This window comes from Phaenicophaeus curvirostris, chromosome 5 (genome assembly GCF_032191515.1).
Source record: "Phaenicophaeus curvirostris isolate KB17595 chromosome 5, BPBGC_Pcur_1.0, whole genome shotgun sequence".
NCBI lineage: Eukaryota > Metazoa > Chordata > Aves > Cuculiformes > Cuculidae > Phaenicophaeus > Phaenicophaeus curvirostris.
In genome coordinates this window covers 10,412,777-10,428,216 of record NC_091396.1, presented here as the reverse complement: position 1 = coordinate 10,428,216, position 15,440 = coordinate 10,412,777, and the positions used below count along the sequence as shown (strand labels likewise).

The following is a 15,440-nucleotide window of genomic DNA, read 5'->3' as shown; positions in this document are numbered from 1 at the left end:
TAAAGATAAGTATTAAATCCTATATAACATTTCACTTAAATTCCCCAACTCAGTTAGCAAATAGTGCTGGGCATTTTCTCAGGTGTTACAAGCTCAGAGTGCCTTCCTCTTAATTTTCATGTACATTAGCAACAAAGGTTTTGTGATTTCTCACAAGCGGAATAAATTTGATACGATTAATCCATCTCCCAAAGGAGCGAAAAAGATTTTAGAGGACAGAACAACAGATGACATGGCATATTTTTTTTTTATTTTCTTCATCACACTGTTCTCCTTTAATCTCACCACTCTGGTGAACCAATAATCTCAAAGCTAAGGAACAGCTACTGCAGGGACAGTACATTATTCTGACCAGGTAAGTATTTAACATGACCAATCTTAAACTGAATCAGCATCCACAAACAACTTTAAACATTCACAAAAGTTCCCTTTCAACAGCATGTGTATCAGTTAAGTGAAAGAGTTTCACATCAGTGAAGTATTTTTCTAGGGCACTGTGCTTAAGATGAAACTCTGAAAAGCAGTTGCATATATTTCACTTGATGCATATTGTTCTCAATCAGGATCACAAATCTGATGGTCGTCCTCTATCATCCAACAAACCTTTTATGCATGTAAATGAGGATTAGTTCCACAAACAAAGAATTTAGAGCAAGTACTCGGCCCCAGCATACCAACTCTGTAATACCCAGTCTTTCAGAGGGCTGCACAGGTAAGAAAACACATCCTCCTTGAGTATCAACTTCTCTAGGTGAAACCATATCCTTCATATGTTCAGTGGGTACATTAGCTTCTTAGCAGCAATACAGAAGGACAGTGGTAAGGAGAACACCCCCCGATGTAACTCATCTTCTAACTCGCCACATATCAGAGTGCTGCAAAGCAGAACACCTGCAGGACTAGCTGCATGCACAATTCAGGTACAAACCCTCCATCTTCCATGCTTAGATTTTGTTTCTTTTTTTACCATCATCTCTGCAATCAGATACCTCACCGAGCAGTACCAACTGGAGAGTGGAATTATCAGGACGCAGAACCATCTCCCTTGCTTTCTTTTAAGCAGCAGAGCTTTAGTCTGTGCTCGTCTTTGACAGAGAACTCTGTTTACCTATACAAGGTTCTGAAGAATGACTGCTCAAAAAAGGTGCGCAGACTTTTGAGCACAAACTGACTGTCGCTCCAGTTCTTGCTGTGGGGGAGAAAATCCTTGTAAATGTTTTCTCTTTTGCCTCGCATTAAAACCTGGAATGGGAAACACATTGTGCCCACACAGACTTCCCTGAGGGCAAATTTGACAGTACAGAAATAGCAGAAATCCTTATCCCAGTGAAGGATAAGAGATCTATGGAGGAGAAACAGATGAACTCCAGCTGCAATGGATGACTTTACAGTTGTTTCTAGTTTCAAGGTAGAAAAAGCTTCTCATTTTTGAGATTCTTTCCCAGCATGAAAATGTATTAACACTAACATACTATACCTTGAATTTGATTCAGGTGAGACAACACATCAAAATCCCCAGTGGGAGTCAGTGCCTCAATGATTCAGGTTTCTTTGAAGCTGCAGTTAATTATGAACTAGATATTTAAATCAGAATTGTTCACACAAGAGCCACAAAACACTTCCCAATGGCCTATAGCAAGCTTCAGATTCTTAGTCCGAAAAAGCAAAAACCACAATGTCTCTTTTGTTTGTGTTCAGGTAGAGCTGGTATCTGGGCTGCCATTAATTGCTTGATAATGCTGCTCTCTCATACCTTGCTGCATTCAGAAAACACATTTCCAAAATTTCTAAGGCTTCTCTGGCAAGAGAAAAGCTACACAAACTCCCTTAGGTGTCATTTCAGAAACCTTTGCAGCATTGCTATGGCAAAAGTAGAATATTTTCCACCAAAAGGTAATTAAAAAATGACAAAGCCAAGAGTGAAATGGTCCATTTACAAACAGCTACTCTCCTAGCCCTTGTGTTATATATATATATATAAATAAACAGCACTTTAAATTTAGCATGTGCTTTTGAAGAGCCAGAGACAAGTGGCATTCAGTGTGAAATTAATACCTTTGAGAGGAGGTTAGAGATGCTTGATAAACTCATTGCTGCTAACTAAAACTAAACCACAGCTGCAAAAGATAAAGTGAAACGAATCTGACACATTAAAACTTGTTCATATTTAGAAGGATATCTTACTTTGCTTTGTTCCCCTCGACCCAATCAGCGAAATAATTCTACAGATAAATTCTATGTGACTGGAAACAGCTGCTGTGAAATAGGCTGACACAAAATTAGAGTACAGAGCAAATAAGTTTTAGCTGAATTATTCTGCAACGTCACATTTAATTTTAAACTTCTTAAAACTCATATTTAGAAATTACAGGGTCAGCTATGAAGTATAATTAAGAGGCTGTTTAAAATGGTTTAACTACTGGATGCCTCTGCAACATGCACTAGGGCGAAAACTGAGGACTATTATTTCTGATGGTAGCAAATCTATCATATCACTGTTCTGCTTACCTCCGTCAATCCTAAACTCAGTCTTGAAAGCAGAAATTGGCCAGCTACAGTCTATAAGAAAGGCTCTAGCTCTGTCACCCATAGTTTTCTTCCACTTATGTGAAATACTAATTACAGTTTAATTTGAGGGACCATACACTGTAAGACCGTGCTGTAGTAGCCATGACTTTCAGAAACACAATTACAGGAAGATTAATTTCATTCAGCCACTGTCAGTTTGGAGAACTGTCTCACTATGAAGTAATTAGGCTTCCACAGCATAACTGTGTACGTATAAACAAGAGTAAGCAAAAGGTAGACTGTTGGCATAAATAAAAGTGGTTTATTTTCTAGAAAGATGTAGTCAAGCAGTGGACGCAAGGAGTTCAGGAAGACACTCAGAGCTATTACCAAAATTAAGCAACAGTTGTAGTCTAACAGTATAAAGAAAACATATGAGATTCTGAGGTTTGAAATTGTGTTTCTATTAAAAATTAGTAAAATTCACAGTAAAAGGAGCTGAAACATGGTTAAAGCATTAGAACTCGAGTAAGCATCTGGTTTGACTGAAAGCAACCCCTGTTTATCTTAAATTGGATTAACACTGATTCAGGACAACCTGAAATTATTTTTAAAACAGCTCAATGAGAAAAACAAAAATGCCATTTATTTCCCACAGCTTTACTGACAATATCTGTTTTCATTGCTTTCTGTGCACAGGTTTGCAACTTTCAACAGGCTGGAAATCTAACCACATCTTGGGGTAGTTAATAATTCAGGGTACACTTAACACAATTATTCTCAACTTCTCCATCAGATTAGAATACTTTTCCATCTCAGCAAGTATGTCTCCTACCACTTAGCAATAAAACAAAGGTTTCCAGGCCAGTTAAGCTCAACTCTTCCATCCATGGGAGACACACACCTTGTTGCAGTGGCAGAAGAATTTCACAGGTTACACCTCACCCTCATCACAGGCTCAGACCTATTGGGTGCTTAAAAGTCCTGTCAATATGAATGCACTCAAAAGCTTTGTTGCTCTCTAGGAGTCAGGCTGCCCTTGCATGTCCTGCAATCATTTAAGCAGCATCATCCCTGTATTTGACATGCAATGGGAAGTGCTGAAGGCGTCTCGAGAAGACGAATTCCAGGAGCAGCCTGTAGCAATCAAGCACTGCACAGACCTGTTTAGATTTTCAGGTAGTACAAGACACTGTACACAAGACACTGACAATTATGGGTGAAAGAGCATCAGAAGGCCACAGATGATAAAAACAGCAGCTGGAGCCTCTCTAGTTTGCAACCACTTCCAGAAATTGCTCTCTTTGAGTTATCTTTTAATCTCCAAAGAAAACTTCAGAGGATAAGTAAGTCAAAGCCAAACACACCCCAAACTTACTATGTTACTACAGGTAAATTACTTATGCATAGTTATAAAATATTCCAGTAAGCAACATTATGAAGAGCAAACAGGTTCCTAATGCTGCCTGGATTTAAAATTCTCCTAAATCAATGTGGAACATAGAGGGCTTTTTTTTTGGTCAGCAACGTATAAATCTTATACCTAGCAATCCTTCCTTGCCAGGTAATGCTCTCCTACTACCCGCTTCCCTTACAAGGACCACTGAGTAGGGCAACACATGGCAATTTGTACAAATTACTGTCTTTCAAAATAGCTTTTCTTTCCAGCTCCCACCTGCTCTTACTACCATGAAATGAACATTATTCATACCATTTCCCATTTCATATTCTGTTTCTTAACCAATATGGTAAAGAAGAAAAGCTTCTTTGGTGTCTGAAACTATCCACATCTGAAGGGGAGCAAGGATTAGACTTTTCTCTAATGCATGTCATTTTTTTTTATTATTTTTTGCACTATTTATTGTTCAACAACAAGCAGAAAGGTTCATTTGAGGAAAACGCCCTGTCCCTTGCCTCTCCCTCCCAAGCGCCATGAATGAATTAAAAATCACCAAAGGTGATCATCTCACTGTTTGTAGCACCCCTGATACTACTGAGCTGACAGGCTTCTCTGCCACATAAAAAAGGAGAAAAAGCAGCTCTGGCAGGCATCACGTGGCCATGCCAGTCCAGCTCCTGGGGAAAGGAAAGGGTTAAGCAAATACCAACTGTAATGTATGCTTCTGGAAGGAACTTTGTGCCTTGATTAAAGCCAAACAGCAACCTTTGAAGTATAATGAGAGAGGGGAAAAGAAACCACAACCCAAAAATGCATAATCATATTCCTCACTGAATTCACAGGATCAATGATACAGACTGTGCTGTGAGCACGGAAAGTCCTATTGCATGCCGATTTCAGATCAAAAGCTCAGGTGTATGGCAGCACACCATAGACACATGATAGGGGGAAAAAAAAAAGAAAATGAGCTAATGAAAGAAACTCACCTCAGCTTTGTTCTGTTTCTCCTCATATTCACTCTGTTCCTTTTCCATACTAACCAGCTTAATCTTCAGGTCTGAAACTTCAGCCATTAGGTCTAATTTCTGAGTCTCCAGTGATGTTCGACTTAGCAACTCCTGAAAGCAAAGCAAAATATTTTCTCCACTTATTTATTTGAACACTGACAGAGCACTATGGCAAGGAAGGTGATCCTCCCCCCTCTACTCTACTCTTGTAGAAGATGGTCAGAGGAACAGAGCACCTCTGCTATGAGGACAGGCTCAGAGAGTTGGGGTTGTTCAGCCTGAGGAAGAGACGGCTCCCAGGAGACCTCAAAGCAGCCTTCCAGTACCTGAAAGGCACTACAGGAAAGCTGGGGAGGGACTGTTTACAAGGGCATGTAGTGATAGGACTAGGGAGAATGGCTATAAATTGGAAGGGGGAAGATTTAGCTCAGACATTAGGAAGAAGTTCTTCATGATAAGGGTAGTGAGATACTGGAAGAGGTTGCCCAGGGAAGCTGTGGCTGCCCCATTACCAGAGGTGTTCAAGGCCAGGTTGGATGGGTCCTTGAGCAGCCTGATCTGGTGGGAGGTGTCCCTGCCCATGGCAGAGGGGTTGGAACTGGATGATCTTTAAGGTCCCTTCCAACCCAAACCATTCTATGATTCTATGTGATTTACCGACAGACCCATAGAAAACTCTCTGCCCCAGTGTTTAATACTTTCTATATGAAAGCAGAATTATTCTCTTCTTCAGAAGTCACAGTTGCTGCTGCTTTACAATGCAAAAAGCGCAGGCAGAAAAAGTAACAAAAAAAATATAATGGAGTGCTTAGCAAATTCATATGAAAGCATATTTCTCTACCTCTTTTCATGTTACATGTACTTTAAACTGTTTGAAATGTGTGTTTGTTGAGTTCTACAGCTATTTTCACCTAAACAATCTCCTATGTTAATCACTACCAACTGTGATCCCCTCCCTATTTCAAGAAAACATATAGCAGAGTTAATTCTGGGCAAGACATGAAACCAGAAAAAAATACTAAGGCTGAACAAACACAAACTACAGAATGTTACAGAGACCTTCACATGACACATTACAAACCAGCCAGCTCCTTCCTAAAGTACTCAGACAAAACTACATTTTAGTATTACAATGAATCATTTTAGTGTTTCTTATAATGTATTATTCAACAAAGGATGTATCACAAAATGAGCACCCTAACCAAAGCAGATTACCAAAGACAAGCAACATTTCTGCAGTTATGTTAATCGTACTTAAAACATCACATAGTACTTTACACCACACAGTACTTTTGAAGGCTACACACTCTGGAGGGAACAGCATTGAATGAAAAGTGGAGTGCCCTAACTGGTATTTAAAAGCCAATGCCTAAACTGAGTAACAGTGCAAACAAAAAACAATCGGCGACGACTTTGGCTTGTGTGTCCTGAATTTGTTCTTCAGATTGCACAGAAAGGCTTACTTTGGACAGAGTAGTATCACTGTGTTTGGAAAATATTTAGTATTGATACCTTCATTGCATCTTCCAGTTTTCAAGAAAGTCAAACAAAAAAAATCTTACAAAGTTTAACAGAATGTATTTTACATATATATATATACACATATATTATATGCTTCTGTTGGTCTTCATTTTGAAAGAAAAAAAAAATCCATTCAGGAGTTTAAGCCTTAGTAAAAGTATCAATACCTAACTTTCCAAGTGCCTATTTAATTTTTGCAAAAGAACTATGGTTTCTAAATGGGTAGAAAACTTTATTGTAATTCATAACTCACATTGGTGTTTTGATCATATGAAACACAATGAGGAATCACACTAGATTCTCGTTTGAATTACAGGGAAGTGACTTAACTGAAGTTGGCATAGTTATTCTCAATCTATGCTGATGTTACTGAGTGATCTGAAACTGCCCTGTCCATCACCATTTTCTCATCTCTTCCTCTTCCACAAACAGTATACAATGTTGTAGACTATAACTTAGAGCCAAGTGAGCCACAAAGTTTTTTGGTGTTTGTTTGGTTTTTTTTTTTTTTTTAAAATTATACAGTTAAAGCTTATTTGGAACTCAGATCTACTCTACATGATTGTTTTAGTTGGGTGGGAATACTGCCCAAATTAAAAATAGTACTAAACTTGCATCTGCATGGCAACACCAATTCTCTAAGTCACCCACTATTCCCAGTGCTGTGACCATTCCTGCTGACATTGACAATAATAGTTGTGTAAGGATGGGAAAATAAACAGAAATGTAGCCTCATGGTTTATTTTATTTTTATCTCTGAATGAAAGAAATCAAGCACTAATCAGGAAAACACAGTGCACTGACTTGTTTTATTGAGAATCTCTAAGAGGCACTCACCTAATGAAAGCCAAGTAGTAGCTGCTTTCTATAAAGATGATTACAAATTATAATTATAATTACAAATAACTCAGTATCCTCCAGAAAAGCATTAGTTTACACAAGTTCCAGAGGCACATTCCCATCCAGACTGGAATGGGCTCTGTACAGCTGTTAATATAGCAGATTTTGCAGATGAAGACAAAGCTATAAATGAGAAGTTTGATATGAAACAAGGCCACTGAACACAAAAAATGCTAGCAGGATGAAGTGACTTTGGCCCTATGGACAGGCTCTGTTCACTGCTGAACGGAAACAACATTCAGATTTTTACTTTTTTTGTCAGACAGACATGGTATTCCCAGATAGGGCAAGAAGATTACTTAGTAAGGCAAAAAGACATGGCACCCCTGTAGAAATTCTTAACAAAACATCTATCCTTTGAGTGCAGCATCTGGCATTACTCCTCACTTTTTCTTTAGACTCCCAAATTGCACTTAGTTATGCAATGGAGAGTAATACCCCACTCTGCTCATTCTCAGTTCAGCAGCTCTGTGTGAACACTAAGGTGCTACCTGGTATAAGTGAGCAAGAAGGCAGCTGACTTTTTTAAAAAATAAACTCAAATAAAATTGTAAAATTTGCTCCGAAGCTGGAGAATCAGATCCTCAGCTAGTGTAAACTGGCATAAAACTCTTGCCTTAAAATAGACAAAATAGCTAGCTATCCCTAGTTTGTTTTCAGTGGAGCTACACTGATTTAAAACAGCTGACAATTTCTCTTGCATCTAGAGAGTCTAACTTCTGCTTTGAAAGAAAGTGCCGTTTAAAGTAAATGTCCCCTCTTGAAATGCTAACATCTGGAAGCAATTATTTTCATCTTCAAGCAGATGCTCACAGTGAACAGCTCATTAAGAATGTGACCCATTTTGTTACAGAGAAATTATAGTGTATTTCAGTGGTATGATGCAACTTGAATTCAGCCAGAATAAATATGCAATTGTAAGAAAAGAAAATACAAATGTATGTTATTGGTTTTAAAGCAAGAAAGATAATATAAGACAGGCAAAACGGTAATTTGGGCTGTAGCAGCTTTAGGAGAATCTAAAAGAGCTGAAATATAGAACAGAAATAGAATATATTCTTGGGCATTTTATTTATAAACAAGATCATGTTTTTTAATTTTATAATGTACTATAAGTTAAATTTAATTTTTCAAAGTTCTTTTCTTGAAACTAAACTTTTAACTTTAAAAATTAAGGAAAAAAGATATTTTAGAGTCAAATAATTAAAAGACGAGTCATGCAAAAGCTACAATATGCATGTACCAGACAGATCAACGAAAAGCAAACTGCTTCCAAACACTATCATAGTTTTAAAAGTCACACTGTATACTTTAAAAATATTTAAATAAGTTTTTCAACAGTCCCAATGAAAATGAAGTACATGCTGTACACCTGACTTTCACATTTTGTTGTTATAGAAACACATAATTCTTATAAAGCTGCTTCTAAAGTTTAACATGGCAGAAAATAGCTCAGGAAGAGGACACTACAGTATTCTAGGCTGTCAGCTGCAAGCACAGAAAATTCAAGGATATTTATCACACCACAAAACAGAAGCAAAAAACTTGCCATACACTGATTGAGAAATCACAAGATTTTAGTCAAGCATGGAGGAAAACAACCCCAAAGATCCCATTTTGCCCTCGTGCACTAGTACAGAACTCAGCACTCAGAAAGTTTCATACTTTTCACCCTTATTAAAATAGCTGAGAGAGACAGAGAAACAGACCAAGCTACCTACCTGGTGAGCAAAATTCAGCAAGAACCACCACTAATGAGGACTGCACTTTTCAAGTGCTTTGTGTCAGCTGCGGTAGAAATAAGATATTTGCTTAACTGAAAACACAGCTGAGAGCAATGTACACGTGTAATCACCATGAAATGGTGAAAGTCAGTAGCAGAGAGTGAATTACAGCCCTCCAGTTCATCATTTGCCTATTATATAGTTAAGCAATGGAAAGGACAGAACTTCCCATTGCCCTGCCAATTTGAACAGCCCTTTGCATATGCCCGATGAGCAGGCTCCTGCCTACATTAACTATAAAATGACAAAGCAGTGTAATGCTCACCTGCCTAGATAGGCTGCACAACTTGAGAGCACTCTCTGAAAACCTTACACCTCAAAACCAGAGCAGCACACAGCACATTTCAAAATCTGAAACAGCAAGCTGGCTACTGGCAAGAAGTTACTGCATGCTATAAACAAGTGCTGAAAACCATCTAAGATCAGATAACTCAGGCAACTGAAATTCGAAGGAATGGTGCTTGCCAGCTAGCAAAGCTCCTGAGAAGCAAACAGATACGCACCAGATTTATACCCTGCAACCAAGACAGGATTCTGGCTGCCCTGAGCATACGACAACTGCAAAACCAGAACAGGTACATACAGAACTCCATTCGATTCAAGCTCCTACTCTCATAGAGCTCCTCCCTGCATTCTTTTAGCTGCTGGTTTTTAAAAGGTTACCCTTTGAGAGGCACAAAGGGCACTGTCTGGGACACTTTTGGCTGCTCCTTGCACCCAGGTTTAAGTTGGTCATAAAGCAACATAAGAAACAGAAATTCACTCCTGTTTGCATTCAGTCACTTCTGTTTCTATGTGTATTTTTTAAGACAGAAAGAATCCTAAAGATAAGTGCACTGTACATCACAAGAGAATTTACTTGATAAAAGACACAATTCTATTTACACAATGCAGCTATCTGACAGGAGTCCTCTGGGTTGCTTCTTGCAATTATGTGTCAGAAATAAGATGGAAGGCAGAAATACAGTCAGACCACATCTAGCATTTTGTACCAGTCAGGTACAGGAAAGACACTGCCACACAGACCAGCATTTTGGTTGGCAAAGCAAACTGTATGCTGTTATACTTTATCACAGAACTTCAATTGGAACTGGTATCTGTTAAATAAACCAAATGTAGCACTGGAACAGCAAAGAGGTAACCAACTATTCTTACTCATGATAATTACCATAAAAAATGCACTTAAAAGTACTGTGGAGGTGACATCTGTATGTGTAGATAATTCACTTTTCAAACTGACTTAACACAGCTGTCAAGACTGACAGCATAGATTCCATAGCACCAATGTGTTTACATTATACATGGTTGATAACTTTCTGTTATGGGACAATTTAGGCTACTTTATAGAGCAAAAATTACTCTTGCTTTCCATTCTGTTCTATAGAAAAATTGATAGAAAGCTGATAGGAGCTTCCCCCAAGGCTAACACAGCAGATGTTCAAAATCCTTTCTTTTCTTAAAAAAAAAATATTTCTTTCTTAAAAGTGACTGAAGAAAGTACTTCAAAATGCTACAAACTAGCTTAGAACAAGGTACATGCACATCATTCTTCTCTAACATTGGCTATTTTACATCTTAAAGCAGCTGATAACTGGAAATAGACTGTCACAGCATAAATTGTTCACAAGGGATAATTCTAGGAGTTCTTTTTTGTATTGCAAGACATTCATTTCAACGTATTAAGAGGCAAGGCAGGAAACTATTTGGAACGGCTGGAATTTCCATGTTCTTCACACATTCAATAACAAGACAGAGATATCATTGGAAAGCAATTCTGTGAGACCAAACTGGTATCTCGCTCCCAGCCACGCTTCAGAAAATTTTGTCTTAATATTTTCTAAGAAGTATGACCAGGGAAATGCGTTTTTCTTGGCCCAAACTGGAACCATACTTAAGGACTGATTTAAACTTTCACCCCTGACTTTCATGAGTTTTTGAAAAACCCACTTTATTTTAAAGACAGAAAATGCAAATACCTTCAACGTTGAAAAAGCTTTTTCTTGATTAAAGTCTCTAGTGGAACAAGTATCTTTACAAAAGCAAAATGTCGAGTTTGAAACCGTAAACATCACGTCTCATGAAAAAACACGTGCATTATCTGTAACTGTGCACACCAGGGCACCTCTGCATCTGTTACACAGGATTCTTTTGTTTCAAACATAGCTGAGCTGTATTTTCTTTGGCTGTGTTTTCATAAACAGTGAAGTCAAATGCACATGTCACCATTGCCCTTATCCCATGCCTTGACTTTTTCTGTGTGCTGTTTCAAGTCACTAACCCAACAGGAAAACATCCTCTCCTTTTTAAACTCCAAGTTAGTTTTCTCCAAGTCATTAAGGAAAAAGACTGATAAGCTTGACAATCAGTATACAATAAGTTGCAGAAGCACATGGTCAGGAACAGGTAGGAGGATGAAAAGAAAATGAGGTCTTCTCCTTTTTGTAGAAGTAACCTTTATATTGGCTCAACTAATCCCCTGGAAGTTCACATTTCAACTAAGTAATATTGCACTGTTCTCCTCAAGTGATGAAGACTCATGATTTTACACAAGAAGCAGCAGTATCTGTTGCTACTGTTTTGCATTCAAGATGTTCACAGCACATGCTGAAAAGACATTTAATGTAATTCATATAAAGTTTATTTTAGCTGTTGTTTCAAAAGTGTTTCCATGATCACTTTGCAGCAGGGTTCAAAACAACTCTGTATAAAGCAGAAGCCAGAAGGACTTTAGCCAGTAACTCCACCCTGACAAAGCAGACAAGTCTCTGCTAGCACAGATTCAGCAAAAGCTATTTTACAGGGTAGCTTTACATACCCCTTTTCTGTTGTGGAACTACCAGATATTGTCATTAAATTATCTTAACAAAGTGTATGATTCTTTTTCCCGCTTTTATTGTAGCATTTTGGGCACAGAATTACTTAAGAGTCACTTTTCTCATAGTTATCAAAATTAAAAAGTTGAGGCTTATTCTGGACTCAGGTATATAGTTTCCTAGAAAAGTAAATAATATGCTTACCCATACTGCAGTTAGCTTAGTTCTACTAATATACATTAAAGATTTTTCAAGGTAGGGCAATTCTCTTTATCATTCAATTTCCCATTTAGAAGAAGCATTCAAGTTCACAAGGTAAAAATCACTGGAGTCCAGTATATTTGAAATAAGCAAGGAGAACCATAAAATAAGGTTACACATGCACTACAGAAGGATAACAGAAGACTTCCCTTCCTGAAAAGCAAGAATATTTCAATAGATACAAAGAGCAAGATGATTTTTTATTATTAGAAATAAGTTAGTTTACTGTAAAAATAAGTAAATGCTGTCTTCGAAGACCCACTAAATAGTTGTCACTGGACAAACTCAGCAACAACACCAATATCCTTCATCTGCTTGCTAAGCATTAGGAGCACTTGTACAGGACAATGGCAACTATAGGCTGAGAAGATCTGAATCCAACTCTCCCCAAACCCTGATTGATTTATTAGTCTCCTGAAGCCCCCGAGGACTTGTTCTACTTTTGACAAGTCAACCTCAAGAAGTCTTACTGGCAATATATTTTACATGAGCATCCAAATCATCACATCATCAGGTCATTTTCTTCTCTCCAAATCTCAACTCATTCCCTGTAGAGTGTAATGTTTCCAGCAAGATGAACTGAGAAGAGAACCTCCAAAATAGTTTATAGACAAATAGTGTCCTTAGCTGAGCCATAATAAATGTATAATTTCTCCGACTGTTCAGACTTTGAGAGCTCTATCTTGCGTTTCCCACATCTCACTGTCTACTGGAGGACGTAATCCATGTGAGAAAAGACACCACAACCATTTCTTCATCATCCTCTCACTTAACTTGCTCTTCTTATTGTTCACAAAATGAAAATGTTAATTAATGTCATTTTTTTCTCATTCCAATGAGAAAATAAATTTTAAATAGCTCAGTTTCACTCTGAATTTATTATTCAGTTTTGGTTCAGCTATTGAAAGTGCATCACTCACACTAAAATTAAAATACTCAGTGTATGCGTTTGTGTGCGTACCTGTGCAAAGCTCAAATGGACAAACTCACAGGATTAAAAGAAAACACAAATGTTTACCAAGTTGTGGCCTAGATAATTCTTTGTTTTAAAACAAAAAAAAACCAAACCACCAAACTTTAGCTATCATATATGCTGTAAACATGATAGATGACTCACTTAGAAATTTAGCAGTTGACAAGGAAACTTGTCAGTATTTCTGTAAGTTACATTCAAATGCAGTATCTCAAAACTATGATACAAAACAATCAACAGATTTGAGCTTACTGCTAACTATTTACAGGAAAGAAAATAAATATGAAATTACTCTAAATAGGCAAGCATTACAGCTGCTCAAAGTGATCTCAAAATTTAGATACGGTTTATGTTAAACATAACTAACTAACTTTAACTTTACTACAGACTTTTGTAGCTAATCACTGTAGGATCAGCTTTGTAAGCAATTTGTGCACATACCTAATGCCAGATGGGTAGATTCAAAAGTTTTCACTGAAATAACAACGTATATGTATTACTATATTATGTTTTCGGGCATCCTGGTTTTGGGTTAAATCAGGCTTTAAATTCACAGCTTCTATCAGAACAGAATAATTTAAGCCAGAGAAACAGTAAATAGTTTTAGCAGAAGTCATAGAACAACTATCTAGTTTTAGACTGAAACAGGAAACTTCTACACTCTACAGCAAATGCCTTCCTGAAGTTTGAAAACAGATTTTCATAACTTAAACAGTTACTGTTCTTTGAATTTCACTTCAGATCTCACTGGAAAAATACATGCACTTGCTATTTGCATTTTTAAAAATGTCCTCTTATTTAAGTACGAGAATAAAAATTTTCCCAGCAGGAAACACTTTGGGCTACAAAAGTTGTGCAAGGCCAAGATTTTTTTTTTTTTGAGAAGCTTGGAGAATTATAACTTGGAAAACGTTTAGGATAGAAGTTAATTTTAACAGGAACAGATATATACATACACACATATTTATGGACCTTTATCACAGTAAAATAAGCTCATATACATAACTTTAGGTATAAACATAAGTTTATACAGATTAACACAACTATAATTTAAAGCTATGACTAGTTCATAGAAAGAGTTGTATATTTCACGTATACTAAAGCAGTAAATTTATAACACAACATTCTGGGTCAGGAGAGGAAGTAAGTTCATTAAGAACGATATCTATCCTGCAAATTCATGGTATAGATTTTGTGGGTTATTTACCATTTCAAATCTATTTTTGATATCTATTTACAATAGTACCAGCAGATGATCTGCATCTGTAAGAACAGAAAATTACACTGGAAAAGTTCTTTTGCATCGACAGACCTGCCAGCTCTGCAGTAACTTACAAAACGTAAGGTATTTAATTAGTAATTTCTTCTGCTCCTTCAACATAAAACAAGCAAGAGCCTGAAATCGTTCCTTGAAATAAAAAAAAAAAAAAAAGCCTCTACATGCTACCTTTCTTTCAAAAATAAGAGGAAGGCTCTTAAATCAGGCAAAAATAGTTTTAGAACCAAACTTGGTACCCCTTCAGCTTCAAAGCCATATGAAAATAGAAGTTATTTAAATAAAACTTCTTAATTCTGTAACTCCCACACATATTAGATACATTTAACCTGTCTAACCAGTTACTCAACCATGTCCAAATTCAGTTCGTCAGCACAGCACAAATAAGACACAAGTTTCATTTTACATGCTGCCACGTACAGTATTATGCAACCAGGCAGTAAAATGTTTCTGCAGCAAGAAAACAAAGAAATATTTACTGTGAAAAAAATGTGCAAAGCAACAAGAAAAGAATAAAAGAGGCCTTTTGTTCCCCCCATTTTATCTTGTTGTCAAAGGCACTTACACATGCAGACAAGCTGACCATTTATGTTCTTCCCGCTTTTGGAGAAGATTATGCAAGAAGCTTTCCAATCTACAATCTTACCTGTTGAAGCATTTCTTCTGTAGCATTCAGTTTCAACTGATGCCCCTCAAGACAGATTTCTAAGTCCCGAATTTTCTCTCCTTGAGCTTCTACCTGGTCTGTAAGAACACTCACCTGTAATTCGAGAAGGACAATGCTACTGAACTGACTGTAAATAAGTTTCAGTTACATTATACAATTAGCACCCAAATGCACATTTTCACAGCAAGTTTTCTTTTGAAGTCTTCAATGGTTTAATATTCTTGTGCACCGCAAAAACCTGCTCTATCAAGACAATCAATTTTTCCTTCTTACCTATATTTTCCTTCAACCCCGCCTTCTGCCTCCTTTCCCCCACCCCCATTTTAATATA

The 15,440-nt window shown here is 37.2% G+C and overlaps 1 protein-coding gene across 5 annotated transcripts in view; it reads right to left on the bottom strand.

Moving 5' to 3' along the window:
* Positions 1-15,440, bottom strand: part of PPFIBP2 (PPFIA binding protein 2) — a 104,000-nt gene that overhangs the window by 32,492 nt on the left and 56,068 nt on the right. For all 5 annotated transcript variants that reach the window (XM_069857520.1, XM_069857522.1, XM_069857521.1 and 2 more), the window contains 2 exons: positions 15,089-15,202; positions 4,894-5,025 (listed from right to left, as the gene is read on the bottom strand). In XM_069857520.1, the coding sequence (XP_069713621.1) occupies positions 4,894-5,025; positions 15,089-15,202 (246 nt within the window). The remainder of the gene's footprint in view (positions 1-4,893; positions 5,026-15,088; positions 15,203-15,440) is intronic.